The sequence below is a fragment of the Desmodus rotundus genome, chromosome 5 (assembly GCF_022682495.2).
Source record: "Desmodus rotundus isolate HL8 chromosome 5, HLdesRot8A.1, whole genome shotgun sequence".
NCBI lineage: Eukaryota > Metazoa > Chordata > Mammalia > Chiroptera > Phyllostomidae > Desmodus > Desmodus rotundus.
The window spans coordinates 48175828-48202813 of NC_071391.1; the positions used below are offsets into that span (position 1 = coordinate 48175828).

The 26986-nt window shown below is 45.8% G+C and overlaps 1 protein-coding gene and 1 non-coding gene across 4 annotated transcripts in view; one reads left to right on the forward strand and one right to left on the reverse strand.

The window, feature by feature from the left end:
* XRRA1 (X-ray radiation resistance associated 1) overlaps window positions 1-26986 on the reverse strand; it is a 61351-nt gene that overhangs the window by 8342 nt on the left and 26023 nt on the right. For all 3 annotated transcript variants that reach the window (XM_045182074.3, XM_045182073.3, XM_053925844.1), the window contains 7 exons: window positions 23474-23602; window positions 22583-22800; window positions 19512-19552; window positions 18052-18177; window positions 8968-9061; window positions 8117-8232; window positions 4972-5313 (listed from right to left, as the gene is read on the reverse strand). In XM_045182074.3, coding sequence (XP_045038009.2) covers window positions 4972-5313; window positions 8117-8232; window positions 8968-9061; window positions 18052-18177; window positions 19512-19552; window positions 22583-22800; window positions 23474-23602 — 1066 coding nt within the window. The remainder of the gene's footprint in view (window positions 1-4971; window positions 5314-8116; window positions 8233-8967; window positions 9062-18051; window positions 18178-19511; window positions 19553-22582; window positions 22801-23473; window positions 23603-26986) is intronic.
* LOC112316134 (small nucleolar RNA SNORA27) lies at window positions 15676-15802 on the forward strand. Its single transcript, XR_002975972.2, has one exon. It is a non-coding gene; the product is annotated as a small nucleolar RNA SNORA27 (small nucleolar RNA).

Sequence of the window (26986 nt, forward strand, 5' to 3'; positions counted from 1 at the left end):
ATACACTTCCCTGGCCAGTGGGGCTCAGTTGGTTGGCTGTCATTCTGCAAAGTGAAGGGTCACTGGTTCAATTCCTGATCACAGTACATACCTGGGTTCTGGGTTCGGTCCTTGGTCAGGGTGCATACAACAGGCAACTGATTGATATTTCTCTCTCACACTGATGTTTCTCTCCCTCTCTTTCTCCCTCCCTTCCTCTCTCTCTAAAAATAAATAAATAAAATCTTTTTTTAAAAAAAGATCATACACCGTGATCAACTGGAAGTTATTCCTGAGATACAAAGTTGATACAATATCTGCAAATCAATGAGTGTGATCCACCACATAAACAAGGTGAAAGATAAAACCACATAATCATATCACAGATGCAGAAAAAAACATCTGATAAAGTTAGCACCCATTTATGATAAAGATTCTCAAAGAAGTGGGAGTAGAAGAAACACGCCTCAATATAATAAAAGCCAAATATTGCAAACCTGCAGCCAACATCATAGTCAACGGGGAAAAACTAACAGCGTTCCCCTTAAGATCAGAAACAGGACAGGGATGTCTGCTTTCGCCTCTCTTATGCAACATAGTACGGGAAGTCCTGGCCACAGCACTCAGACAAGAAGAAATAAAAGGCCTCCAAATTGGAAAGGAAGAAGTAAAACTGTTATTATTTGCAGATAAGGTGATACTGTATATAGAGAACCCTAAAGACTCCACCAAAAAAACTACCAGAACCGATAAATGAATTCAGCGAAGTATCAGAATACAAATTAATATTCAGAAATCAGTTACATTTTTATACACCAATAATGAACTATCAGAAAAGGAAACTAAGAAAACAATCCCATTTATAATTGCATCAAAAAATACCTAGGAATACATTTAACCAAGGAGATAAAAGATCTGTTCTTGGAAAATGATAAACCACTAAATGAGAGAGAAGCTGAACATATAAATAAATGGAAGCACATACTGTATTCATGGACGATAAGGATTAACATCCTTAAAATGTCCACACTACCCAAAGCAATCTATAGGTTCAACGTAATTGCTATCAAAATACCAATGGCATTTTTCACAGAACGAGAACAAGTAATCCAAATGTTTACGTGGAATCACAAAAGAACAAGAACAGCCTGAGCAATAACGAAAAAGAGAGAAGAATAAAGTCAGAGGTGTCATGCTATCTGATATCAAACTAACTAGGAGGCCATTGTAATCAAAACAGCATGGTCCCAGCATAAAAGCAGACATATAGATCAGTGGAACCGAAATAAACCCACACCTATGACCAATTAGTGTTTGACAAAAGAGCTAAGAACATACAATGTGGTAAAAATGGTCTATTCCATAAATGGTGCTGGGAAAACTGGACAGAGGCATGCAAAAAAATGAAACCAGACCATGTCCTTATACCTTATACAAGAATAAACTCAGAATGGGTTAAACACTTAAATGTAAGACTCAAAATCATAAAACTCCTAGAAGAAAACATGGGCAATACAATTTCTGACATTTCTTTTAGCAATTTTTTTCCTGATATATCTTCTTGGGCAAGGGAACAAAAGAAAAAATAAATGGGACTAATCAAACTAAAAAGTTTTTGCACAGCAAAGGAAACCATCAACAAAATGAAAAGACCGCCTGCTTAATGGGAGAACATATTTACCAGTGATACATCTGATAAGGGGTTAATATCCAAAATTTATAAATAACTCATATTACTCAACACCAAAAACCCCTCCCCAGAAGAATCCAATGAACACCTATATGCCAAAATGGGCAAAGAATGTGAACAGACACTTCTCCAAAGAGGACATACAAATGGCCAATAGACACATGAAAAGATGCTCAATGTTACTAATGACCAGAGAGATGCAAATTAAAACCACAATCAGATATCACCACAAGCCTATCAGAACAGCTACCATCAATAAATCCACAAATGACATGTGTTTGCAAGGATGTGGAGAAAAGGGAACCCTCGTGCACCGTGGGTGGGAATGCAGGTTGGTGCAGCCACTGTGGGAAACAGTATAGAGGTTCTACAAAAAATTAAAAATGGAACTGCCTTATGACCCAGAAATTTCACTTCTGAGTATGTATCTGAAGAAACCCAAAACAATAGTTTGAAAAAATATATATGCACTCCTATGTTCATTGCAGCATTATTTACAATAGCCAATACATGGAAGCAGCCCAAGTGCCCATGAATAGACAATTTGATAGGGAAGGAGTGGTATATATGTACATTGGAATATTACTAGGCCATAAAAAGAATGAAATCTTACTATTTGCAAGACCTAGAGGGTACTATGCTAAGAGAAATCAGTCAGTCGGAGAAAGACAAACACCATATAATTTCACTTATTGTGGAATCTGAAGATCAAAATAAAACTGAAACAGATTCAGACCCAGAGGTGGACTGACGGCTGCCAGAGAGGAGGCAGTTTAGGGGACTGGGTGAGAGAGTTAATGGGACTAAGCAGTACAAATTGGTAGCTCCAGAACGGTCACGGGGATGTAAAGTACAGCATAGGGATACAGTCAACAATTTTGTAGTAACTGTGTGTGCTGCCAGGTGGGGACTGGAAATAACGGGAAGAACACTTTGCAAACTATATGATTGTTTAACCACTATGCCATACACCTGAAACTAATATAAAATATTATTAAAAGTAAAATGTAACTGAAAAATAGCCCTGGCTGGTGTGGCTCAGTGGACTGAGTGCCAGCCTGCAAACCAAGGAGTCGCTGGTTCAATTCCCAGTCAGGGCACAGGCCTGGGTTGCGGGCCAGGTCCCCGGTGGGGGGCACATAAGAGACAACCACATATTGATGTTTTTCTCCCTCCCTTCCCCTCTCTCTAAAAATAAATAAATAAAAGTTTTAGAAGAAGAAAAAAATAAAGAAAAATAGCTGTGTGGCTCAGCTGGTTGGAGTATCATCTCATAAATTGAAAGGTCGTGGGTTTGATTCCCGGTCAGGGCACAGGCCTAGGTTGCGGGTTTGGTCCCTGGTCAGGGTGCACAGAGGAGGCAACTGATCGGTGCTTCTCTCTCACATCGATGTTTCTCCCTCTCTCTCTCTCTCTCCCTCCCTCCCTCCCTTACCATCTTTCTGAACTCAATAAGCATTCTCGGGTGAGGATTAAAAAAGTAATAAAAAAATAAGTGGAGATGGCTGGGGTAGGGGGGAGTGGTGAAGGAAAAATGGAGACAACTGTACTAGAACAACAATAAAAAAGGTTAAAAAATATTTTTGGAAAAAAAAATTTACTACAGCAGAGATGAGTAGTACTACAAAAAAATCAAGTGTGTTCTGGGAAGATTTTTTTGGTATAGGAGTTAAAAAATATAAGAATATCAATCCTTCACAAACTTCTAAAAATTAGCAGAAAAGGAAGCACACCCAACTAATTCTCCGAGGTCTTTTACCCTGACACCTAAACTAAGCAAGAAATCACAAGAAAGGAAAACTACAGGGTCATATACATATGAGTATAAACAGAAAAATCCTTAAAAAAATCCTAGCAAACCTAGTGAGCAATACATAAAAAGGGTTATATGCTGTGACCAGATGGGGTTTATCCCAGGTATGCAAGGCAGATTTAATACCTGGAAACCAAACGTAATCAAATCTAACACCGCTTCATGATAAGAAAACACTCAACAAACAAGGAATAGAAAGAAATATCCTCAACCTGATAAAGAACACTTATGAAAAACCCATAGCAAACATTATAATTCATGGTGAAAGACTAAAAGCTTTCCCACTAAGACCAGGAGTGAGATGAGGATGTCAGCTCTTGCCATTTCTGCTCGACATTGTACTGGAGGGTAAAACCTTGGCATTTAGTGGAGAAAAAGAAAGATTTTTTTTTCAGTCGTGGTGACTCAGTTGTATTGCTTTGGTTGCTAGGAAGCTCAGAACTGACTTTGGCAGTACCCCTCTCTCAGAGAGCAGCTGTGCACGATGAGAGTGGCTGAACGACAGGACTGCCCACGCACTGACCCTCTTCCTGTCCGTACTTTCCTTCACACAACACTCTCAGTTGTTGATTTAACGCTTGTTTGCTTACCCTCTACTCCAAAAATGTTCTGTTGTAGTTCAGAAAGATACTCTTACGCTGTATGAATATGTACGTCACTATAAGCCCCCTGTGGAGTAAGAAATGGGTGGATGGAATAGCAGACTAAGTGTGTGGGTGCATATACATTTTGGAAAGGGCTGGTAGACAGGAGGGGCAGGACTGGAGGCGGGGAGGTCAAGGAGGGCAATGGCACAAATACTAACGTTTAAGGGGACCCTGCCAACTCCTCCAGCCTGGTATTTCCCTTTTCCTACAAGTCACCCATCTGTCACACTGACGTGGAACCATTCGTGGCTCCTGCACATTCCATTTAAAAATCCTCCCTCCATAGCCTGCTTCAGGCTGTTTGCCCTGCCCTGCATGCCCTTGCTGCCTACATCCTCTCCTTGTTAACTCCTACTCAGCCTGCAAAGCTCATCTCATTGGAACCTCTCCTAGGAAGCCTGCCCCCTGGCCCATGGCAGAGGCATCCCTGCTTCCTCTAGGCTTCCGGCTCCTGGGGTTCTCACTCTCAGCACTGACTGTGTTCCTGTCCACCTCACCCATTGGCTAAGGACTATGTCCCATCCATTTGTATTCCCAGGATTCAGAGGCAGCATGAGACATGAGGTGACATTGAGCAGACAAGCAGAGGGAGCAGCAACCCTTCCTAAAAATTGGTCAGAACCACATCCCGGCCAGACCCCAGGTATTGTCTGTGCCACAGGACTATGACTTGTCCCTGCAGGTGTTCCTACCAGAAGCCATGGGTCAATAGATCTCCTACAAGGGACTTCCAGACCTGCCACGTGTTGGCTTCCAGGGGCCTACAGCAGTCCAGCCAGTCAAGGGCTGTGCCATCTGGGGGATCCAGGGACAAATGGGCGGGGGCAGGTGGGTCCAGGCACCTGTGTCAAGAAGACAGACTCTGTGCTCTTGGCGTCCTCATCTGATGGATGCTCCGGGCTGATGTGGATGGCAGTGTCGCTCTGGTGAGACGCGGTCTCTTCACTATGCACGGTGGAGTTGGAGCAGATGGGAGGAAGTGGCACAAAGGGCCGGCGGTGCACGGAAGGGCCCTCCAGGCCCTCGATGGGCATCTCTGGCATCAGAGAAGTGCCTTTGGCGGTGGGCAGCTCTCCGGGCACCTGTGACTCCAACATGTGCTTTGACGGAGACGTGACTGTAGTTGCAGGTAGGTGATGGAGAATCAGAGACTGCTTTGGCACCTTTGCCACTTGGGTTTTCACCTGTCATGGGAGGAGGGCTGGATTGGTTTGCTTCCTAATTGGGATCTCTCCTCCTAAGACCTTAGCTGCCGAAGGCCACTTGGTATAGTGATCAGGGCACTGGGTAAGGACTCACAGGGGCAGGACGGGCGCAAAATCACACTTAACTGGGCACCTGCAATGTGCCCTATGCATGGCATATGCAGCTTGTTTATATCTCAAAACTACCCAGTGAATAATTATCCTCACTTTATAGATCAGGAATGGGCTCAGAGAGGTAAAATGACTTGTCTCACATCACATAGTTATTCAGCGGCAGAGCCTAGGCTACCTAACTGCTGTCCTGGGCTCCAGGCCTCATCCTAAACCCCTGACCATATCACTCTGGCCCTCAGTAGCCTTATTCAAGGTTTAACAGAGTGCCCTGGACTGTCCTCAGGGACTCCTAGGAGGGCATGGGGGCCATGGACCTGCATTTTCTGGAAGGCAGAAGCACCAGGCTCCGTTCAGGATGCTGGTCCCTGCACCCTAAATAAAGATCCACAAGGTATATCTCTCTCAGGATTCAGGACCAAGGAAGTAACTTGTTTCCTGTTGAACTGCTCAGCTTCCTTAAATTAGCAAAAGCCTGTCATCCTTCCTCTTCCTTTGCCTCAGCTGCCAGGAGGGAGCCCTGTGCTCAGCTTCCCTCAGCGGGGCTAGGCTCTTCCTTCCCTCCCAAGTCACTTGGTAGGTTGATTTTATTCCTCATCAAAGAATAAAACCTTTGATGGCCCACTTATATCTATACTTTGACAGACAACGTAGTGAGCGGAAAGATCCTAAGCACCGTTGTTAGAAAAAGACGGGCTGAAATGCAGCTCTATGCTTTGAGCTTCCACGTCCTTCTCGTGAGATGGGAGAAAAGTCCCTGCCCTGCCTGTACTAGAGTTCTCTCAGATGGGATGATGCGCGCAAATATTCCTAACAAACTCTAAAGTGTGAAGCATGGCTGTTTTATAAACAATGTTTCCTTTTTGAAAATATGTAAAACTTCAGTGTTTAGACTTGAAGCCTAGGGACCCAGAGTCTTTTTTCAGAATGCCCAAAACACCAAGTGTTAGCATTTGTGGCTGGTGGGGAAGGGGCAACAGTGCGTGGTTCCTGCCTCTCCCAGGTCTGTGCTGGAGTGCCTGGGTGGGGGTGGGGGAGAGATGCTCTTTGTCTGGTTCTCCACCACTTTCCTGGCTCCTTCTCAAGGAAAGGTTGAATAACCTAAGTGGCCAGAGGGAACAGTCACTGGGCCCTATGCCCTGGTGAGCTGGATTGGCCAGCACCAAGGGCAGGCTGTGTTATCTTCCATTTGCGTTCCCACACGCAGAGGGCTCACACAGCTTCTAGGTGACACGTTGCGTGGGGCCGCACCTGCTCTGGCAGGTTTTCTGTTCCCCCCGGTTCTGTCCATGCCCAGGCCTGAGGGAGGGCCGGCAGTCTTTGCCCGTGTAACTGGCTGAGTAAAAGACCCAGAGTCTGCTGTGTGCGTCAGGCCGTCTCTGTGAGCATGCTGGGACACAGCGCCATCTCCGATCTCGCTGAAGGCCCAGCACATTCTCCAGTCCAGCCTGCACTGGAGGTTAGATGGTGCTGGCCCAGATTTACAAAGCATTGACTGGCTTCTCATCTGGACCCTGGACTTGTGCTTATCCTCTATCAGTCGGGACCTTGGAGGTTCTTTTGGACCTGAGCGCTAACTTTTAACAAGGACGTTATTTTACCTCTCTGAGCCTGTTCCTTGCCTGTGGTGAGGGTTATGGGATAGCATGAGTGCAAGTGCTGGGCAGGGCAGGGGCACAGGTGCTCCAGGCATGGGGGAGAGAGGTGGGCTTAGCGTCCAGCTCACCCTGGTTCCGCCCTCCCCAGCGGCTGACAGGAAGGGAGGTAGTAAGATCTTAGAGGAGGCAACAGACAAGAGGAAGATGATGGAAATCCTGTGACTGTCTGTCTTTTTCTGGTTTTAAATGCCGCTCTGGTCCTATGAGGGCTTCAGGCAAGAAAGAACTTGGCTGGGGGCAGAGGCAGGCTGTAGAGCGGTGGCAGGGGAAAAATGTGCTTAACTTTGGTACCAGCAACACTCAGTCCAGCTGTTGGCTGCAGGAAGACTAAAGTTCAGGAGGGAGGAGCATTTCACAGAAATTTCTGAAATTCACCAGATGAAGGAGGGATTTAACTTATTTTATGGCATCCCAGAAGGCAAGTCTAAGACCACTGCCTGGGGAAGGCCCAGAGGGAGCTGACTGCTCTCAAAATGAGGAAACCCTTCTTCAGATTCAGGCAGGAGACGTGTATTCTGGGCTGGCACAGCCCCCGCGGTTGCACAGGCGACTATGACTTGCCCTTGCACGGGTCTGGGAGTTTATCCCAAATTTTCATATCTGTTGCTTCATCCAATCCTCTCGGCATCTCAGAGAGGTTTTACAGTTGGGAAGCTGAAACGCAGAGAGTGAAACTCTTGCCCAAGTTCAGAGGGCTATGGAAAGTGATGGGGCCTGGCTTATACTGGGGTCTTCTGATTCTCCCCACCTCCAGTCAGCTCCTTCTCTGGGCCTCAGTTTCTCTGTAAAATTAGGGGGTCGGACTCAAGGACCTGCAAGGCCCCTGCAGACACTGCCTTTTGGGTCTCTCTGACTATCTCATCCCCCCTGGGTTTATCCGTATTAACAGAGCAAGGGAGGAAGAAGACGCTACTGCGCTGTGGGAGAGTTCAGCTCTACCGCCAGGCTGGTCCGCCTGCGCTGACATGGGCTCCACTCCCTCTGGGGTGGGGGTCCCGCCTTGGAAGCCTCACCTTCCGCAAGGCCTTCCGAGGTATCAAAATATGATGCTTAGCCTTCACTACTTTCCTTCGAATTAAGTGGATCCCCAGCCGCTCCTGGAGGAAGCTTTTTAGCAGTGGAGGGACCCCTGGAGCCATGATAGGAAAATAAGATTATGGTTAGCTAACATTTACTGGGGGCTTACTATGGGCCAGGTACTGTCCAAACTGCTGTACATGTATTAACTTACTTCTCACACCAACAGTAGGAAGTAGGTACCCATATTCCCATTCATAGGTGAGGAAACTGTGGCACAGACAGGTTAAGGAATTTGCCCAATGCATCAAAGGTAGTGTGGGGCAAGGCTTAGAACTTTGCTGGTGTCCCTCCAGGGCCCAGGATTCTAAAATGCCTTCAGCTGCCTCATCTTGGACAGTGGATTCCACTGCCGACACAGCAGCCACTGCATTCAGTGTGGTCTGGGACAGGACAGCCCTGCTCCCTCCCAACTGGCAAATGAGGTCACAACAGACTTGTTTCACTAAGCAGGGTGTCACTTAAATAGCCCAGGCAGGATCTAGATAATTCTGCATTCCATTCTCGGCTATGCCTCTTTCTTGCTGTGTGACCTTGGGTGGACCATGAAATCCCTGGTTCAGTGTCCTCCACGTGCACAGGGACAGTATGCCGGCCTCACAGGGCTGCTGTCGGGATGGGTGGGTGTGGAGCAGGTGCTCTGCAGTGTCCGTTGTTTCCTCCATCCCCCTTGTCCACCCCAATGGAAAGCGGAGCCCAGGGCTTGGATGGAGGAGGTGGGGATGAGGGTCCCCACACTGCTTCCTGGGCACTGGGGTGGGGGTAGGCAGCTTTCCAGGAACCATACCTTTTCTGTGGGCCACCAGAGGGTTGTTATGAAAGATGAGCTCACAGAGAGACGGGAAGAGAGCTACTGGCAGGACGGCGTCTTCCTTCGCAATCTGTGAGCATGCAGGAGAGAGCATCGGGTCGACAGCGCCCCTCTCCTCTGCCCAGGTGCCTCCGGGCCCACACTGCAGGGCTACGTGCTTGCTAGGCTGGGCTGAGGCTGGGGAAGTGATGCTGTTGTGTATAGGACTCCTGCTGGTCAGGTTTGCGTCCCTGCAATTTCACTGCTCACCCCTGGAACACCTTGCCCCTCCTGTCCAAAATTCTACCATCACTGTTTCATGCTTGAAAGTTAGGAATTTCTCTGCCTTCTCTATACTGGTTATGTGGGCAATCCCAAGAATTGAGGATGTTGGTAACGAAAAAATAACGAACACAGAGAGCACTCGTCTTGCAGGAAGTTTGGAAGGAGCGCAGCACACTGACTTTGACACTTCACCTTCCTCAGTGCAAGCTCTACCTGCGCTCCCCGTCAGTCTGTCAATGGCTCTCCTGATGGTCTCTTTACTGGGCCTCTCCTGGGCACTGATCTGGGGAGGGACAGGGACAGGAGGCCAGGGGAACCCACCTATCTCAGGGATAGGCAGAGCCCATGCTAAGGGAGACCTCACGGCTGTCTGGGGCCCAGAGGCTGCTCCGCCCCCACGAGGCCAGCCTCCGAAGGGCAAAAAACACACAACCCTTGTTGAGCAGAGTGGCTGCAACATCTGAGGACAACCTTGGGGAGGGTGCCTCTTAGCAACAGAACAGTATCAGAGCCATCAGTATCCCAGAGACCAGGAGTGGGGCAGTGACTATTTAGATGCCTGGAAACACTGAAAGCTGTTCGGTCAGATTTGGGACCCACAGAAGGTACAGAGGTCTGAGGGCTGGAAGGAGGAGGGCACTTCAGTTTGGCTTCCTCTGGAGCTTCACTGGACAGCACGCCCAATGGGCAATTACTTAGTCATTGCCTTTCACTTTTGTTCATTCAATCAAATATTTACTGAATGCCTACGTGTGGCAAGCACTGGGTTGGAACTGAGTAAAACAGATATTACTCCTGTCCCCATGGAGCACTGCCTGGCATGGAAGAAACTGCAACATAAAGGAGAGTTGATTTACAATATGACTAGTGCCATAAAACAGAGGCACACGAAATACTGGGGTGATTTGACCTAGTCAGGGAGATAAGGCATTCCTGAGATCTGAATGATGGGTGGAAGGTAATTAGTGAATGCAGTGGAGGATACAGTATGTGACAGAGAAACCCCTGTGCCAACCGCAACCATTTCCTCTACTTGCTGGGCACACAGCTAGACTGTGCATCTTCTTGCCTCCCAGGCAGCCAGATGTGGTCACGTGACTCAGCTCTAGCCAAAGCAATCTCGGTGGAAGTAATAAACGCCATTTCCAGGCATAGCCTGTTCAATACCTCCTGCATGATCCTCTACATCTCTCAGCCCCCTAGACACCAGATGCACGGATCCAATAAAGTATTCTTAGAGCCATAGCCAGGAGGGACCTGGGTCTCTGAAAGATCATGTGGAAGGCCACTAGCCAACCAGAAATATCCACGTCGGATTTTGTAAAAGCAGGAAATAACCTTTTATTGTGTCAAGTCATTGAGATTTTAAAGTTTGTTGCAGCAGCTAGTATTACTTAGTCTAATTACCTCAGAGAGGAAGTGTTCCAAGCAAAGAGAAAAACGTGTGAAGTCCTAACAGCAAGGAGGAGAAAAGCCTGTTGGAGGGATTTAAAGGGGAGTGGGACTCCAGCTGAGAAAAAGGGTGCTTCTTATAAAATGAGGCGGTGATGCAAGTTTGGGCCAGACTAAAGGTAGTTAAAGCTTTTATTAAATAGGTCCTTGGGGAATCTGTTTGATGAATTTTTATAAATATGAGGTCTTAAATTTGATAAACTTGGTAATGGAGGAGATATGGCTGGGGAGGAGCGATGTAAGGGAGAGAGAAGCATCAAGGAGGACAACCAGGCTTCGGTCTGAGTAACTGGGCGGGTGATGGAGTTATTCCCTAAGGTATGGGACAACAGAAGGACGTCAGCTTTGAAGGGAAAGATCATTAGGTCACTTTGGATACGGGTACTTTGGAGGTACCTTTGGAACCTCCAAGCATAGGTTCATGTAGGCAGCAGGTGTGCATGCCTACATGAGTGCAAGGGAGTGGACCATACTGGGGTAAATTTGTGAGTCCCTATTCACGGGCCAGTGGGTATGGGAGGCCGTCCCTAGGGAGAGAGTACAGAGTGGGAGAAAAAGAGAAACTCGGAGTGGGCTTTCATCATCTAGACCAGGGGTTGGCAAAACTTTTTGGTCAAGGGCCAGATGATAACTGTTTTAGGCTTTCCGGGCCATACAGTCTTTGTGGTAACTGTCCACCTCTGCGTCGTATCGCAGAAGCAGCAGCAGACAATTCGTAAACAGGTAAGTGTGGCGGCTCTGTCCCAACAAAACTTTACTTATGGCCTCTGAAATTTGAGTTGCATATAATTTTAACATGTCATGAAATGTTATCCTTCTTTTGATTTTTTTTACAACCATTAAAAAATGTAAGAATCACTCTTAGCTTGAAGGTTGTACAAAAACCAGGGGCAGCAGATACAGCCCATGGGCTAAATCTGGGTCCCCACCTATTTAATAAAGTTGCTTTAGAACGCTGCCAGCTCATTCACTTACAGATTGCCCTTTGTGCTACAGGAGCAGAGCTGAGTAGCTGTGACAGAGCACTACCTTTACTTTTCAGCCATTTACAGGAGAGGTTTGCTCATTTCTTATCCAGACACTAGAAAAGGGAGGAGGGAGGATGAACCTACAAAGAAGCCTAGTGTGTTCATAAAGGACTGTAGAACGGTGGTGAAAGAGGGTGCGATCTCTTGTATGCAAATCAGGTGGTCCAGAAGCACTCACACAGAATGGGTGATGGAAAATTTAATTTTGTCAGGATGCAAAATTCCATCCATCCAAGTCAGGTGGCTAAAAAATTGAAGAAAGTTACAGTTAAAACTGGGAAAGAGTTGAAAGATACTCAGGGCACATGTATCAAATTTTCCGTGAAATTAAGTCCCAGCTGAAAGATATGGCTTAAGACTCTGGCTGATGCAGTAAGAAGAATTTGGCCATCATGCTAGCCTGTTGCTGATAAGGTAAGTTGAGTGCCCCTGGAAATAAATTCAGGTAGCAATGGCAATTTGAAATTCCTACTCAATTTCATTGGGTTAAGGGAATGTAACTTAATATGTCAAATTTATGAACTAAGTAAATATTATTAAAGGTTGAGTGAGAGTGGAAGTTCTAGTCAAGATGGTGGCGGCTTAGGTAAATGCGTTACTTGAATCCTCCTACATCTGTATCAAAATTACAACTAAACTACAGAACAACCATCATCTAAGACACCTGAAACCTAGCCGAACAGAAAGAACTCCTACAACTTAGGATATAAAGAAAAAGTCACAAGGAGACTGTAGGGGGGGCAGCGACACCAAACGGCTGGTTCCACATCCAATTGTGGCGAATAAAAATTGGGAGGGCTATCTGAGCTATGGAGGTCCCCCTTGAAGAGTGAGAGGTCCCAGACCCACACAAGGCTCCCCAGCCTAGGGTTCCAGTGCCAGGAAGAGAAGTCCCCATAACTTCTAGCTGTAAAAACCAGTGGGGATCGTGGCTGAGTGAGGCAGGGGGCCTCTAGAGTCCCAGGTGTTCCTCTTAAAGAGCCTGCACACTGACTGACTTGCTGATGGACTTGCTCTGAGCTCCAGTGCTGGGGCAGCAGCTCAAAAGGCACCAGGGACATATGGGGAGGAACTGAATTGTCTGGCTTCAGGGTCAGGGCTGGAAGTGCAGCTTTCTCCCTGATAGAAGTGCCAGCAGAGGCCATGTTCCTTTGTTGAGGCCTCCCACACAGAGCTGGCAGGTGGGAACCATATCTGAGACTCCATCACCCTGGCTCACACTGTTTGCCTCACCCAGATAACTCCCTGAGACCTGGCCTCAACCAACTTGTGGGTCCACTCAACCTGTTTCCAGTGGCTTATCCATACAAGTGGCCTCTCTTGCCTTATGCTTCACACGTTTCTAAAATCTCTCAAACAAGCAGCATCTGGCTTCGGTGTGCCCTGTACCTCTTGCTAAGTGGCCCCAGGCCCAGCCTTAGTGGCAGCCAGCCTTGGTTTGCAGCTTGGCCTCTCCTGGGCACCTCTAAGCCAAGCACAAGAAGCTGACATCTATAGCTTGCTTTGTAATTTATGGTGGGTGGCCCCTGGGAAAGGCACAGGTGGTAGCTGACCTTGGCCTGCACCACCTGGGAAACCCCAGGGCCAGTGTACCCAGTGGATAGCTACAGGTCACGGTGGAGAACCACCACCCTGCATAGCTGATCCTCCATGGAGGGCAGAGGTTGGTGGTAAGTGGTCACAGCCAATCCTTGCCACTGACTGGCCTGGATAAATCCCTCCCATTGATCTGCCAACAGCAACCAAGGCTCAACTACAAGAGGAGGGTGCACTCAGCCCATACAAAGGGCACATATTGAGTACCCAGCTTGGGTGATAGGGGAGGCTGTGCCACTGGACCCTATAGGACATCTACTACATTAGGCCACACTACCAACACAGGGAGTCATAGCAACTTTACCTAGTACACAGAAACAAACACAGGGAGGCTGCTAAAATGAGGAGACAAAGAAACATGTTGCAAATGAAAAAACAGATCAAAACTCCAGAAAAAGAGGTAAATGAAATGGAGATAAGCAATCTATCAGATGCAGAGTTCAAAACACTGGTTATAAGGGTGTTCAAGGAACTTAGTGAGGACCTCAGCAGCATGAAAAAGATCCAGTCAGAAGCAAAGGACTGGATTGACATAAAGAACAATTTACAGGGAAACAACAGCAGAGTGGATGAAGCCGAGAATCAAATCAATGATTTGGAACATAAGGAAGCTAAAAATAACCAGTCAGCACAAGAAGAAGAAAAAAGAATCCAAAAAAATGAGGACAGTATAAGCAGCCTCTGGGACAACTTCAAGAGGTCCAACATTCATATCATAGGGGTGCCAGAAGAGTAATAGCAAGAAATTGGAAATCTATTTGAAAAAATAATGACAGAAAATGTCCCTAATTTGGTGAAGGAAAGAGACATGCAAGTCCAGGAAGCACAGAGAGTCCCAAACAAGATGGATGCAAACAGGCCCACTCCAAAATACATTATAATTAAAATGCCCAAGGTTAAAGATAAAGAAAGAATCTTAAAAACAGCAAAAAAGCAGTTAGTTACCTACAGGAGAGTTCCCATAAGACTGTCAGTTGATTTCTCAAAAGAGACTTTGCAGACTAGAAGAGACTGGCAAGAAATATTCAACATTATGTAAGGCAGGGACCTACAGACAAGATTGCTCTACCCAGCAAAGCTGTCACTGAGAATTGAAGGACACATAAAGAGCTTCCCAGACAAGAGAAAACTAAAAGAGTTCATCATCACCAAACTGTTATTATACGAAATGTTAAAGGGACTTATTTAAGAAAAAGAAGATTAAAAACTCTGAACAACAAAATGGCAAAAATGCATTATCTATCAACAATTGAATCTAAAAACAAACTAAGCAAACAAGAAGAGACAGAATCATGGATACAGAGGGGGTGTGTGGGGGAATGGGTGAAGAGGTGAGGGGATTAAGAAGTACAAATAGGCAGTTACAGAATAGCCATGGGGATGTAAAGTACAGTGTAGGAGATGGAGAAGCCAAAGAACTTATATGCATGACCCATGGGCATGAATAATGGTCAGAGGACTGCCTGATGGAGTGAGGGGTGCTGGGTGGAGGGGGGCAAAGAGGGAGAAATCAGGACAACTGTAATAGCATAATCAATAAAATACAATAAAAACCTTAATAATTTATATTATCATTTTTCTTTAGTCCAACAGAGAGCTAAGGTCTCAGGGCAATCAAGTGGCTTGAAAGGTAGAGTTGGACAGTCACCTCAAAAGAGACATCGGACACAGACACTGGCTCATCTGCAGCAGAAGGTGGGAGGAAGACATGGTGAGTGCCTCAAGGGCATTTAAGAAGAAATCAGCTAAAAGTTTTAAATAATTGCTAAAGGCCAAGTGTGGGCTAGAGGAAGAGAACAGGCTGCAGACACAAGGGGAATTCACACCCACTTGTGTGTGAAAGACGGGACCCAGGAAGGGAGGCTGGAGAACAGCTTCCTCAGGCTGCAGGCCTGGAGGGGTTGAGCAGCTGCCCCTGAAGCAAAGGCAGGAATTCTTGCCAGTGCTTGTCCCTAGTAAGCAAAAGGCTTATGTTGCTGAGGAAGGTGACTCTCAGCAACTCTTTTGGGCCCAGGGCCCTGCATGGAGGGTGGGGCACAGGGTTGGTGGAGAGGGAAGAGAGAAAAATTAAAACCTACTACTTCTGGGGTAGGGGACAGGAAACCAACTGGGGTCCACTACATTAGAGACCTTCTACTGCTCAGAGAGGGGTAGGATCACTGAGAAACGCTCATTTTTTTTCATTCAGTTTTTATTCTGTAGATTCGTTCAGTGCACAGTAGTTTAAAGGACCATTTCACTCCAGTTGAATAGATAATTCAACCAGGATCCATTCATTCATGCAACTTCGATTTGCAATAATTACAAACAGTGATTACAGAAACAGTTAAGAAAACACCAGTGTTACCCCCTTTTCACTTTGCCAATTGGACTTCTGTCTTTATTGGCCATTCAAGTGGGGCAAAGGAACTATCCCTTTAAAACCCAAGCAAACTGGGTGTTTGTCTCGTATCCTGTCAGAAGAAACAAGTTGGAAAAAAAAAAAAAGAAAACACCATTGCAAATATTTTATAGCTCTTTGGGGGTCTGATATAAAAGGCTCATTCCTGAGACACAGGAACCCACGGCCTACTTAAGCCCTGCTACCTCCGTTTGGCCCGGCTACCACCAGACCGGCCAGCACTAAGTAACAAGCCAGAACAGTCTACTGATGGCTAAGGAACAGCAGTGTGGAGATAAACCTCCCAGCTGCGGGAACCCGGGGAAGGCCGCGAGCTGCGGCCAGAGCAGAAGCACAGATGCACACTCTGAAGCCCCAGCCAGAACTAACTATACGCTGTCTCAAAGAGAAGTGCTTTAAATATAAAGCTACGAATCAGCTGAAAGTAAGAGGATAGAAAGAGATATACCATGCCGATAGACCGTAGGAGTATGCTGTGTATCTATGTTAAAATCAGACAAAATAAGCATCAAGACAAGGAGTGTTATTAGAGGCCAAGGGTGGCAGGCATGACAATGAGAGGATCAGCACATCAGGTAGACAGAAAAATTCTAAATGTATATGCACCTGATAGTACAGCTTTCAAACATATGCAGCAAAAACTGAGAAAACTAAAGGGAGAAAACACCCACAGCCAAGACCGAAGATTTTCACACACAGCTCTCAACGACTGATAGAGCAACTAGACAAAACAACGGTGCAGAAAAGATCCGCGTGGCACTACCAACCACCTGAACTTAATCAATATTTATAGAACAGTAGCCCCCCAAACTGCAGAATGCACATTTTTAAAATGTACATGGAATGTTCACGAAGATAGAATATAGGGTGGACCATAAAACAAGCTTAAACAGACTTCAGAAGAATAAAATCCTACAGCTTATGTTATCTGACCACAACAGAATTAAATTAGAAATCAACAAACATAAGACATGTGAAAGAGTTCCATGCATTTGGAAATTAACTCACCTCTAAACAACCCAAGGGTCAAAAAGGAAAGCACAACAAAAATTTTAAGTATTTTAATTGAACGAAAATAAAAATACACATTACAATTTGCAGGATGCAGTTAAAACAGTGCTTAGAAAGAAATTGAGTTTTAAATGCTTATATTAAAAAGAAGAAAGGTCTAAATCGATGGCTTAAAATTACGTACTTGGGAAACTAGAAAAAGAGGCAAATTGAATTCATTGTGAGTAGGACAAAAATAAAGTTTTGAGCAGAAATCAATAAAATGGAAAAGAGACAAATAACAGAGAAATCCAGTGAAACCAGCAGCTAGTTTAATTAAAAAATTCAATAAAAGGGATAAGTTATAATTATTTTGGATCAACAAAATACGAGAAAAGACACAAATTACCAATTTCAAGAATGAAAGAGGGACCTAGAATATACCTATGGTCCACTTTGTACAGGGTGAGAAGATCATTCGATGCAGAAAGAATAGTCTTTCCAGTAAATGGTATTGAGAAAACCTCTATTTCACATCATGTATGAAGATTAACTCGAAATAGATCAAAGACCGAACTGTCAGAGCTGAAATTATAAAACTCCTAGAAGACAACACTTGGGGAGCTTAGCTGTACCAACTGCTTGCCTTAGAAGGAAGGTAAGCAGAGTACCTTAAAAGAGGCCCACATTTCAGACTTGAGTAGGGCTCATTTAGTGGGGTTTACAGGAATTCTAACAGGACAGGGCATTGGGAAAATATATTAACATAAAACATGTTAAATCTGTCCTACAGCCTTTATATCTCCTTTACCCTTAGGGCTAGAACATTTCTCTACCCTCTTCCCTTATTCTTCACCTCACTAACTTCATTGATTCAGGTCTTAGCTTAAACACTACTCTCTCCAGAATCTTCCCTAATCCCAAATACTAGGTTAGGCACCTCTCCACCCCCCTCATATACTTCACAGCACTGTGAATTTCTTCATAACACTAACCATGCTTTCATTGTGATTATTTGTCCAGTGCTAGCCTTCCCTATAGGTAGCAAGCTCCCTAAGGGCAGAGGCCTGATCTTCCTTCACACAGCTGTATACCCAGAGCCTAAAACAGAGCCTGACACATGGTAAGTGCTAAAAAATATATGTGTGACTGAATGGATGGACTCCTGCCTTAGCCTACACTCCCTTCCACCTCCCCCGCCCAGGGAATTCCTGAGCCCCCATACCTGTAATGCAGGGAATTAGAGGACTGGCCTTTAGGCCAGAGCAGCTGGCATCCCACCCTCCCATCTGGGTCCCTGAGGAAATAGGTAGAGAAGCAGACAGTCACCTTGTTGTAGGCCAGGCTAAGGTACCTCAGCTCTGGGAAGGGTGGGGCCAGCGTCTGGTTCCTGGCCTTCAATGACTTCACGGGAAGAATCTCGAATATGGGAGGAAGTGCACATACCTTGGGTGTCTTAGAAGGAAAAAAAATCAAAGTCAGAGTGCCTTGAAGATAAAGAAGTCAAGAGTTGCCAGGGGCTGACAGGCCTTCCCTATGGCATGTGGCAGAAAGAATGACCATTGCAGGGAGGCTTGGCCAAAAGATACATGTAATGTCATAAAGGAAGATGTCTCCAAGGGCCCAGAGTTCTGGCTCCAAGTTCTCTGAGGTCACGTGTGAGCTAATTCTCCAGCACCCAGAGTTCCAGCTGCAAGTTCTCTGAGGCCAAAGGATAATACAGCACTGGTGCAGATGTCAGAGGTTCTTTGCCCCCCATCTCCCACACTCTGTCATGCAGCAGCCTATCCTGAACTGGACCCTCCTTCTATATGGTTGGGCTAAAATTTCTCCAGAGGACAAACGAGAAGTTGCTTCCATTGTTAAAGGAACTTTTCCTGGTGGGGAGATGGAGAAGAGTAACCCGAGCCTTGAACACCTGGTCTGATGGGTTAGCTCACGTCCCATCATCCCAGGACGGAACAACCGATACGTCCTGAATTACTGCGGGCAGGCCATGGGGCCTGAATGTGGCACAGTGTGCGTCTGGGTAACTTGCAGGGTGGTGGCCTCTCAGTACAACCCAGCTTGCCTCAGACTCAACGTGTCTGATCAACACAGGAAATTGAAATTGCTGGATTAACGGTGCCTAACTTAGTTCACTCACTGACTCCTTGAGTTAGATGGAACCAAAGGAATTCAGATATTGGGCTAACGACTAGGTTCAAATGAACTAGGTTCTGCTCCAAGCTCCACTGACCAATGTGGGTGGTACTGCGTATTGTAAAAGATCAAATCAACATTAAGTTATTGCATCGATCTTTGTAAGTTTGGGTAGTGAGTGTCTACACTGAGAGAAAAACCAGAGCTCTGGGCTAACAAAAATAAAGTGTCTAAGCCAGTGGCACCAAGGGTTAGACCCTGGATGGAGGTATATTTACCAAACGTCACTCGCTTTTGGGGGCTCTTGCTGAGAGTTAATGAAATTTATCCTGGTGGCAGCCTCACGTCAATGCCAGCGTGATCACTTGCAGCAGCAACCTCAACCGACTGAGTAGCAGCCGAGCACAGGGAAAGCTAGCCTGTGGTCTGCGTGAGCTCGGGGACCTGCCTGTCTAGTCCACCACGTGCATCCCACAGGCCAGCACAGTGCCCGGCATGTGATAGGCACTCGGGAAATATTTGTTCAATGAATCGGCTTACTCAATGTGATATGTATAACTGTCTCTCATGGCTCCATTACCTTATTTTTGTTTATTAAAATTAGTGTTCTAACTCAAGGACACAAACATAAAACAAATGGTTCCTACCTCTGAGGCTGAAAATCCAGGGTACGGTGAAAACACAACCTCTGAAACAAAAAAGAAACAGAACGAAGGTTGGCGAGATGATGGAGTGACTCCAGAGAGGCCAGGGTCTGGGTCTGTCACCCACTGTGTCCAGCAGGGTGCCTCCTACAAGGGGGTCCTCACTGGTCTTCAGCTCCAATGCTAACTGGGAAGAGGAGCTGGCTGTGACATCTGTTAGGTAATAAGCCTGTTGCCTCAAAATAAAATCCGAACGCCTCGTCAAGGCCTCTGAGGTCCTGTCTGACCTGGCCCCTGCCTCCTTTTCCAATCATCTCATGCTGTCCTGTGTCCCTCACTTACTGTATTTCAGCCATACCGACCTTCTTTTTGACTTTTCAATGTGCAAGCTCTTTCTAGCCTCACAACTACTGGGCAGTCAGTATTATTGATCAGAAGGCAAACCAATGTGTCTTACAAGAAAGAAATGTAGATAAAAGATATTCTGTCAGGGAATTTGAAAGTACTGTTATATTAGTGGACACAGAATGTGTTAAGGCAGTGAATTCAGGAGAAAGACTAAGAGTAATCAGCAGCACAGCAGTGAGGCAGAGGCTGCAGAGTGATTTTATTCTTGGGACCATCAGAATGAGATGAGCCAATAAACAGCTGAGTTCAACCTAGTAAGTCAGAGCGGTGGCGGGGACTGCATCCTGTGCAGGTGCTGCTCACTGCCGCTCCAGCTACCGAGACCCCGTCCGCATGTTAGTGATGTTTACTGAAAAAGGTTACATGGAATGAAGTAAAAGATAATATGGGTGGAACACCACATGGGATGAGGGGCTGGAAAGGAGTTTGGGGAAGGTTTGTGCAAGAAAGTAGGAATTAGCGGGGCAATGGGCCATGGCTGCAGGGGTGGGTGCTGAGGAGCGATCATCCGGGGAGACAGAGAGCCCCCCTCATCTAGAAAGATGAGCTGCAGCACCCTCTGCCTGATGCACACCCTGCCCTTCCCTACCCCCAGGTATCAGAGCCTGCAGCCTAAGGTTCCCAACAGGGATTGTCCAACAAAAAGATGGGCAGTTAAGAATCTCCTAATATTTGAGGAAAATTAACACTATGAAACAGTCATTAAATGTGGAAAATAGCAGAACTAGCATCTGAATAAAAACCACAACAGAGGCTAGTTAACAAAAAGAATAAAAACTTTAAAATAGAATAATTGTATCCTCTGAGGAATTTGAAAGCTATTTCATTCCTAAAACAAAAGCAGGGAAGAGAAGCTATTAACAATTTTGTGAATTTAAAATAAGAAAATCAAATAAAAGACAGTAACTGTGCTGGATGAATGAACAGACCCAGGTGAAGAGCTAATTCATATAATGAAAGACTGAGCTGAGACACTCTCTCAGAATACAGTGTGAAAAGGCAAAGGAATATGAAGTATAACAGAGAAGAGGACCAGAGGGTAGGTCCCTGTGATGGAGTTTTAGGAGGGGATGACAAAGATAATGGGAAGGGGAAAATAAAATTTCCCCAAGATGAAAAAAAACACATGTCTTCGAAAAAAACTTTAAAGTACCTCACAGGATAACAAAGAGAGTTGTACATGTAGATGAATCTTAGTAAAATTTCCAGAAGATGAAAGGGATATATTAAATTCCAGAGAGCAAAAATTGGTTTCCTACAGAGAGGCAGACTTCTCATTGGCAACAACAGATCTAGTGGGCAATGGAGAAATATTGTCAAAATTTTAAGGGACAATTATTTTAGAGCCAGAATTCTCTATTCAACCAAACTAGCATTCAAGTATAACAACAAAATAAAGGTGATATTGGATATTTTAGAAACGCAGAAAAATCTGTTTGTAAATGAAAAGCAACACACAAAAGGAAACTATCTTTGTGACTCTGAGAAAGTCAGCGACTTCTTACATAAGAATCTGAAGGCATGAATCGTAAGTTATAAACCCAAAGGCCTAAACCATAAGGTAAAATTGGGTAGATTTCTTGTCATGGGATCAGCTGTATCCCTGCCCAGTTCATATGTTGAAGCCCTGACCCCAGCATCTCAGAATGTGACTGTATTTGGAGATGGAGCCTTTAAAGAGTTAATTAAGGTTAAATGAGGTCATTAGGACAGGCAAGGCCCAAATCCAATATGACTGGTCTTCCTATAAAAAAGAGATCGGGACCCAGACAATACAGACAGAAGAATGACCACGTGAGGACAAAGCGACAATGCCGCCATCCATACGCCAAGGACAGAGACCTCAGAGGAAACCCCAGCTGCCGACACCTTGATCTTAGACTTCTGGCCTCCAGAACTGTGAGAATATAAATTTCTGCTCATTAAGCCAAACCTGTTGTTGTTCAAGAGTCAACTGTGCATGAATTTCAAATCAGGCAAAACTCAGTTACAGTGATAGCGGTCAGAATGGGCGTTATCTGCGGAGAAGGTACTGATTGGGAGGGTGCCGCACGGGCTGCTGGAACTGTTCTACATTGTCACGTGAGTGAGCCATGGCCTAAAAAGTGTATGTGTGTAAAAGTTCAAGTTATACCCAACATTTCTACACTTTCCTCTATGTAAATTACTTCTAGAAATACATGTTTAGAAAAACCCAGAGTGGTAATGGCACAGTAATAGAAAACCAGATCAGTACAGCAGAATATATAATAAAGGTGACATTTCTTTGCTTTTCTGCCTCTGGATGTGGCCATCTGGCTGTGATTGTTGGCACTCTGGTGGCTGTCTTGAGACCTCAGTGGGAAGCAGCCTTCAGGGACAAGCAAGCAGGCCAAGGATGGAGAGAACATGAGTGTACCCAGAGTTAACCGGCTCTGGGAAGTCTTACCTCTGAGTTTCTTGCTAAGATTTTTTTAAAAAATCACCTTTTAATTGGATTTTAAAAGCATCTTAACCGAGAACTAGTTAGGGAGTCACTGAAATAATTCATGTGAGAGCTCCGCCTCCCCAGGCCCAATAGCTTAAGTGCAGCAGCTCCCCAGGGAGCCACAGACTTTCAGAAAAATCTCTCAGAAGCGTACTCCCACCATGGGGCTAGAGTCTCCGGAGCAAGGGGCACCACTCACCTGTCCGGTCATCGTCCTTCTTCATGGGCAGTACAGTATAATCCGGTTGCTCATCTGAGGCCTCAAACATCCATGACTTGGGCTGTAGCATGGATTGGGGCCCTTTCCGAGGACTCCCCCTGCTTTCAACCCAATCCCCTGACCCGTCGCGGAGCTGAACCTGCTGTAGGTACGGGATCCGGGAAATCCTGTTTTGGTCCAGGCTTAACTTCTTCAGTCTTCAATTAAGGAAAGTGAATACAGAATCACAGCAATAAGTATACCTTGGGGACACTTACCAGGCAATTTTAGGGAAGGAATATGGAATCGGTCTTGGACACTTACTCCTCTTTTGTGACCTTGAGCCAGTGACCTATCCTCTTTGGGCCTCAACATCCCTATCTCTAAAATGGGGATAGTATTTATTAACTTTTCAAGGTTCTTGTGGAGATTGAATGAGACAATGTAAACGGCTTGGCACAACGTAGTGTTCAGTAAGTGGTAGCTGAAGCCAAAGTAAATTTTCCAGGGATCTAAAGCTTAACCATTTAATTGACAGCGTTTTTGTTACTTCAACCAAAAACTCAGTTAAACTTATCTTTCTCATTCTCTTTTTTCTTTTTTTCTCTCTCCGGGTCAGGATCCTGTCTCTGGTAATATCTTCTTCTATCCTGGCTTTCTCCTTGCAGCTTCTAATCCGGTCACATGATCAGAAATGTCTTTACTAATGCCCTACTTTTATGGCTGAGCTAAAGCTCAGAGAGGAGTATTGACTTACCCATGGCCACACAGCAGAGATAAGTGGCGGAGCTGGAATTTAAACCCAGGCCTTTTGGCTTCCAGAGCAGCACTCAGGGTGTGAGCTAGGCTGGGGTTATAGAGGGCCCTGCAGAGAGGGGCTTGTGGCTTTACCTGCTGAGCCCGGCCAGGCTGGCAAAGCAATTGGGGTTGGAGAGTTTGTTGTCGTCCAGCATCAGTGTCTCCAGTGCTGGGAACCTTGGGATGTACCTCTTACTTGTCAGTGATGTTACAGATGCCTCCCTGTGAGTGCAAAGATCTTGGTTAATGAGCAAGGGCAGGGGACAAACCCCACCATGCCCAGGAAGAAGTGGAGGACGAGGAATCAGTCAAGACATCTGATCAGCTTGGACACTTCTCTAGTGGCCAAGAGGGGTCATGTAGAGAAGGACCAGAACATGTAGCTCCCTCCCCCAACCCCATTCATACATACAGTCTTCTGTATGGAGAAAATCTCCACACATTCCCTGATGGGCTCTGTGAGACGGGTTGGGGCAGGATGGGGGTGGGGCACCTGTAGTGCTCGTGGAAAACATCTAGAGTGAATGAGGCATGATCGAGTCGGGAGAAGCATTCTGCAGGGAGAACACTGCCTATTTTGAGGCCAGAGCAGACAGCTGGGTATGCTGCATCACCCCAAGGACAATCACCCTGAGAGCACCAGGAGACGAGGCCCTTGGCATGGACCACAGCTTTGCCACCAAGTGGGCGGGGTAAGGCAGGCTGGCTGCAGGGAGGCTAGAGTGATTTCACACATCAGTAAAAAATTGAGAAGTCTCTTTTTAAACTTAAACTATTTGAGGATTCCCAGAAATACCCAAGAGTGGGATTTACTAGGCTGAGGTCCTGAGTCACACAGATGGCACTGGAGGCAGTGGCATTTTAGGTACTACCATTACTGTGACCTCATTTTTGTCCCCAGGTGTATGGGGCCTAGGTAATTCTTCTTAAGTACACTCAGGCAGATGACTCAAATCGTGTTTTCATTCCAAGTCCTCCATACGCCCAAATAAATACACACAGACATTTAGTCACAAATGCATATACAGGGTCCACGAGTAGTAAGGCCTGCTTGAGTGTGGTTGGTAGGGTAATAATATGGGTGTGATAATTTATAGTTTTAATCTGAACATTTCACCTCAAATGCCATTTGGTGTGTTTGAGTGGGACATTATTATGTCACAGAATTACATGCTAATGATTTCTGTAATAAGACATTTTGTAATAAAAAGGGGGCATTCTCTGTGCTGGGCCTTGTACATACATATAAACCACACACAGCGAGAGGAAAAGAAAGAAACATTTCTTCAGGGCTTACTGCATTCCTGGCATTACGTGAGGTGCCATCTCAGAACAGCACTATGGAGGACAGGGGTTACCTCCTTTTCGGGTGAGGAAACTCAGACTCTGAGTGACTTGCCTAAGAGTCCCATAGCTAGAAAGTGGTGGAGCTCAAACTGGACTTGAAACCCCAGGCCCTGTCCCGGAGCACCCACCTCTCACATCACCTCTTCAAGCCCCATGTGGATTAAACGGTGGGGAAATGGGAGGGTAGCTGTTCCCTGGGCCAGAGAGAGCTTGATGAAGATAGACAGGGAGTTCAAAAGTCGAAAAGGACTCTAATAGTATACTTAAAATCAGGAATATCTCAAAGGTGAATTTAGAGAAGGTGTAATAGTCATACACTCACCCATTCAAACTGACTAATTTCTTTAGCAGATGTTTATGGAGCTGTGTACTGGGAATACAAAGAGAAAAGAATGCAAGGCGCTTACAGCCTTGTGGAGGAGGTGGGAACACTGCACACGGTGGGTATAAAGCTTGTGGGAGTCACCCGCTCTGGTGAGGAGGACCCTGGGAAGGCGATGTTTAATTAAACCATGAAGAATGGAGAGGGAATATACTGTGCTTTTACCACAGTGGGAGAGGGAGAGGAGTGATGTCTTTGTGGCCGAACTGTAATACATTCGGAGGATCTGCACAGTCCTGTCCCTATCGCGGGGCCCAGAGAGACACAGGAGCTCACCTGTACGGGAAAACAAGGTGAGTCACACACAAAGAGGAGCAGATGTGCAAGCTGAGAGACAGAACTTCCTGGCTCCTCCAGGAATGCCTAGAACACGTCCCGAAGGCATGACTCTGAGATTCCACAGTGTTCTAGTCACAGCCATGGCAGTTCTGACCCCAGGGAAGTTCAGAAAGAGGACTGGCGGTACAGAGGGGAATAGGCTTGAGGTCCCAAGACCAGAGACACTCAACAGAGAAGGAAAGAAGCCTTTGTTCATGGTATTTCAAGGTCACAGATGACTCTTTTTTTCTTCCTGGAAGGATCAATTTTCATACTCTGAATTTTTAGTTTCTATCAGAGAGCACTTGCAGGCGGGTGCGCAGCAGCTCTGTTGCTTTATAATTAGTTGGCCAACCTTTATTCTATCCCAGTGAAATATGCAACAACTAAGATATCAGCCTTCAAAAAATTCCTCTTACACCCCATAATGGAGAAGAAGCTGGCTCTGTCCTGTCTCTGTGACAAGTTACAGTGCTTTGCCTTTTTAAAATTTTCACCCTAATTATAACACAGAAAAGTTTCATTCTGTCTCTAAAACAGAGGTCTTAAAATACAGGGACAGTCAGTAGGTGAGTGAGGAGAACAAGATGCAAGACTTCAGAGGAAAGTGCCAGGCTCTCCCACTGAGCCCTTCCCACAGCGACTGTGGGAGAAGAGCTCTTTGGAGTGGCAGGAGTCTGTTAGTAAGGGAGAGGCTGAGGTTTCCAGCTATTCAGAGTGGTGCTATTTTTTCTTATACCTTTTATTGGCCAAAGGCATTATTACCATTTAAAATCTGATGGATTTAACTTATTTAGAAGCTAGGAGTATTCCGCCGGGGTGGAATTCAGGAATGGGACATTCGTGTGTCATTGTAGGTTAAGCATGGGAGTGGGGATCAGGGGCCCTGGGCTCTGATTCGGGGCTGCCGCTGCTTTGCTTGCAATCAGTTCCAGCAGGTGTTGAGCATCTCTGGGCCTGGTCAGTTCCTTCATCTCTATGGTGAAAGGGGATTTCTTTTATTTTACATTGTAAGACTTTGGCTAAAAATATTGCTCAACAGACTGAACCAAGGGATGCAGGAAACAAAATAAAATTTAGCAAGCTCTAAGCTCTGTTCAGATGTCAGGTCAGCCTCTGCGATAAGATACAGAAAACCCACCAGGCCAAACACAGGATGGGGGGACATCGATGAACAGTCTGCTTGTGTAAAAAAGGACTTATGATGCGGCTGCTAAAAAGCTAGTGCTCTTTTAGTAGTGTTAGGAACACAGTGATTAGAGAAAAGGAGGTGACAATCCCTCTCTGTGTTCTGCTGATCAAGGCAAAGAGAGCCAACTTGTGTGGTTCAAGGGGGAAAGGGAAGAGGCTAAGTGGGAGAGCTCAAGTATCAGCTGTCAGTCAAACAAGAATGAGAGCACTCTAAAGATGGAGTAGGCCAAATACGATTCCTCTCACTCACCCAGACGGAGAGAATAGTGTGATCTATCCAGCAATGGAGGTTCAGAAGTATATCATGAAATGGAAGACAGTGAAGAGAACGGATGGAGAAGTAGGCAGGGCCAGTTCATGAAAAGCCT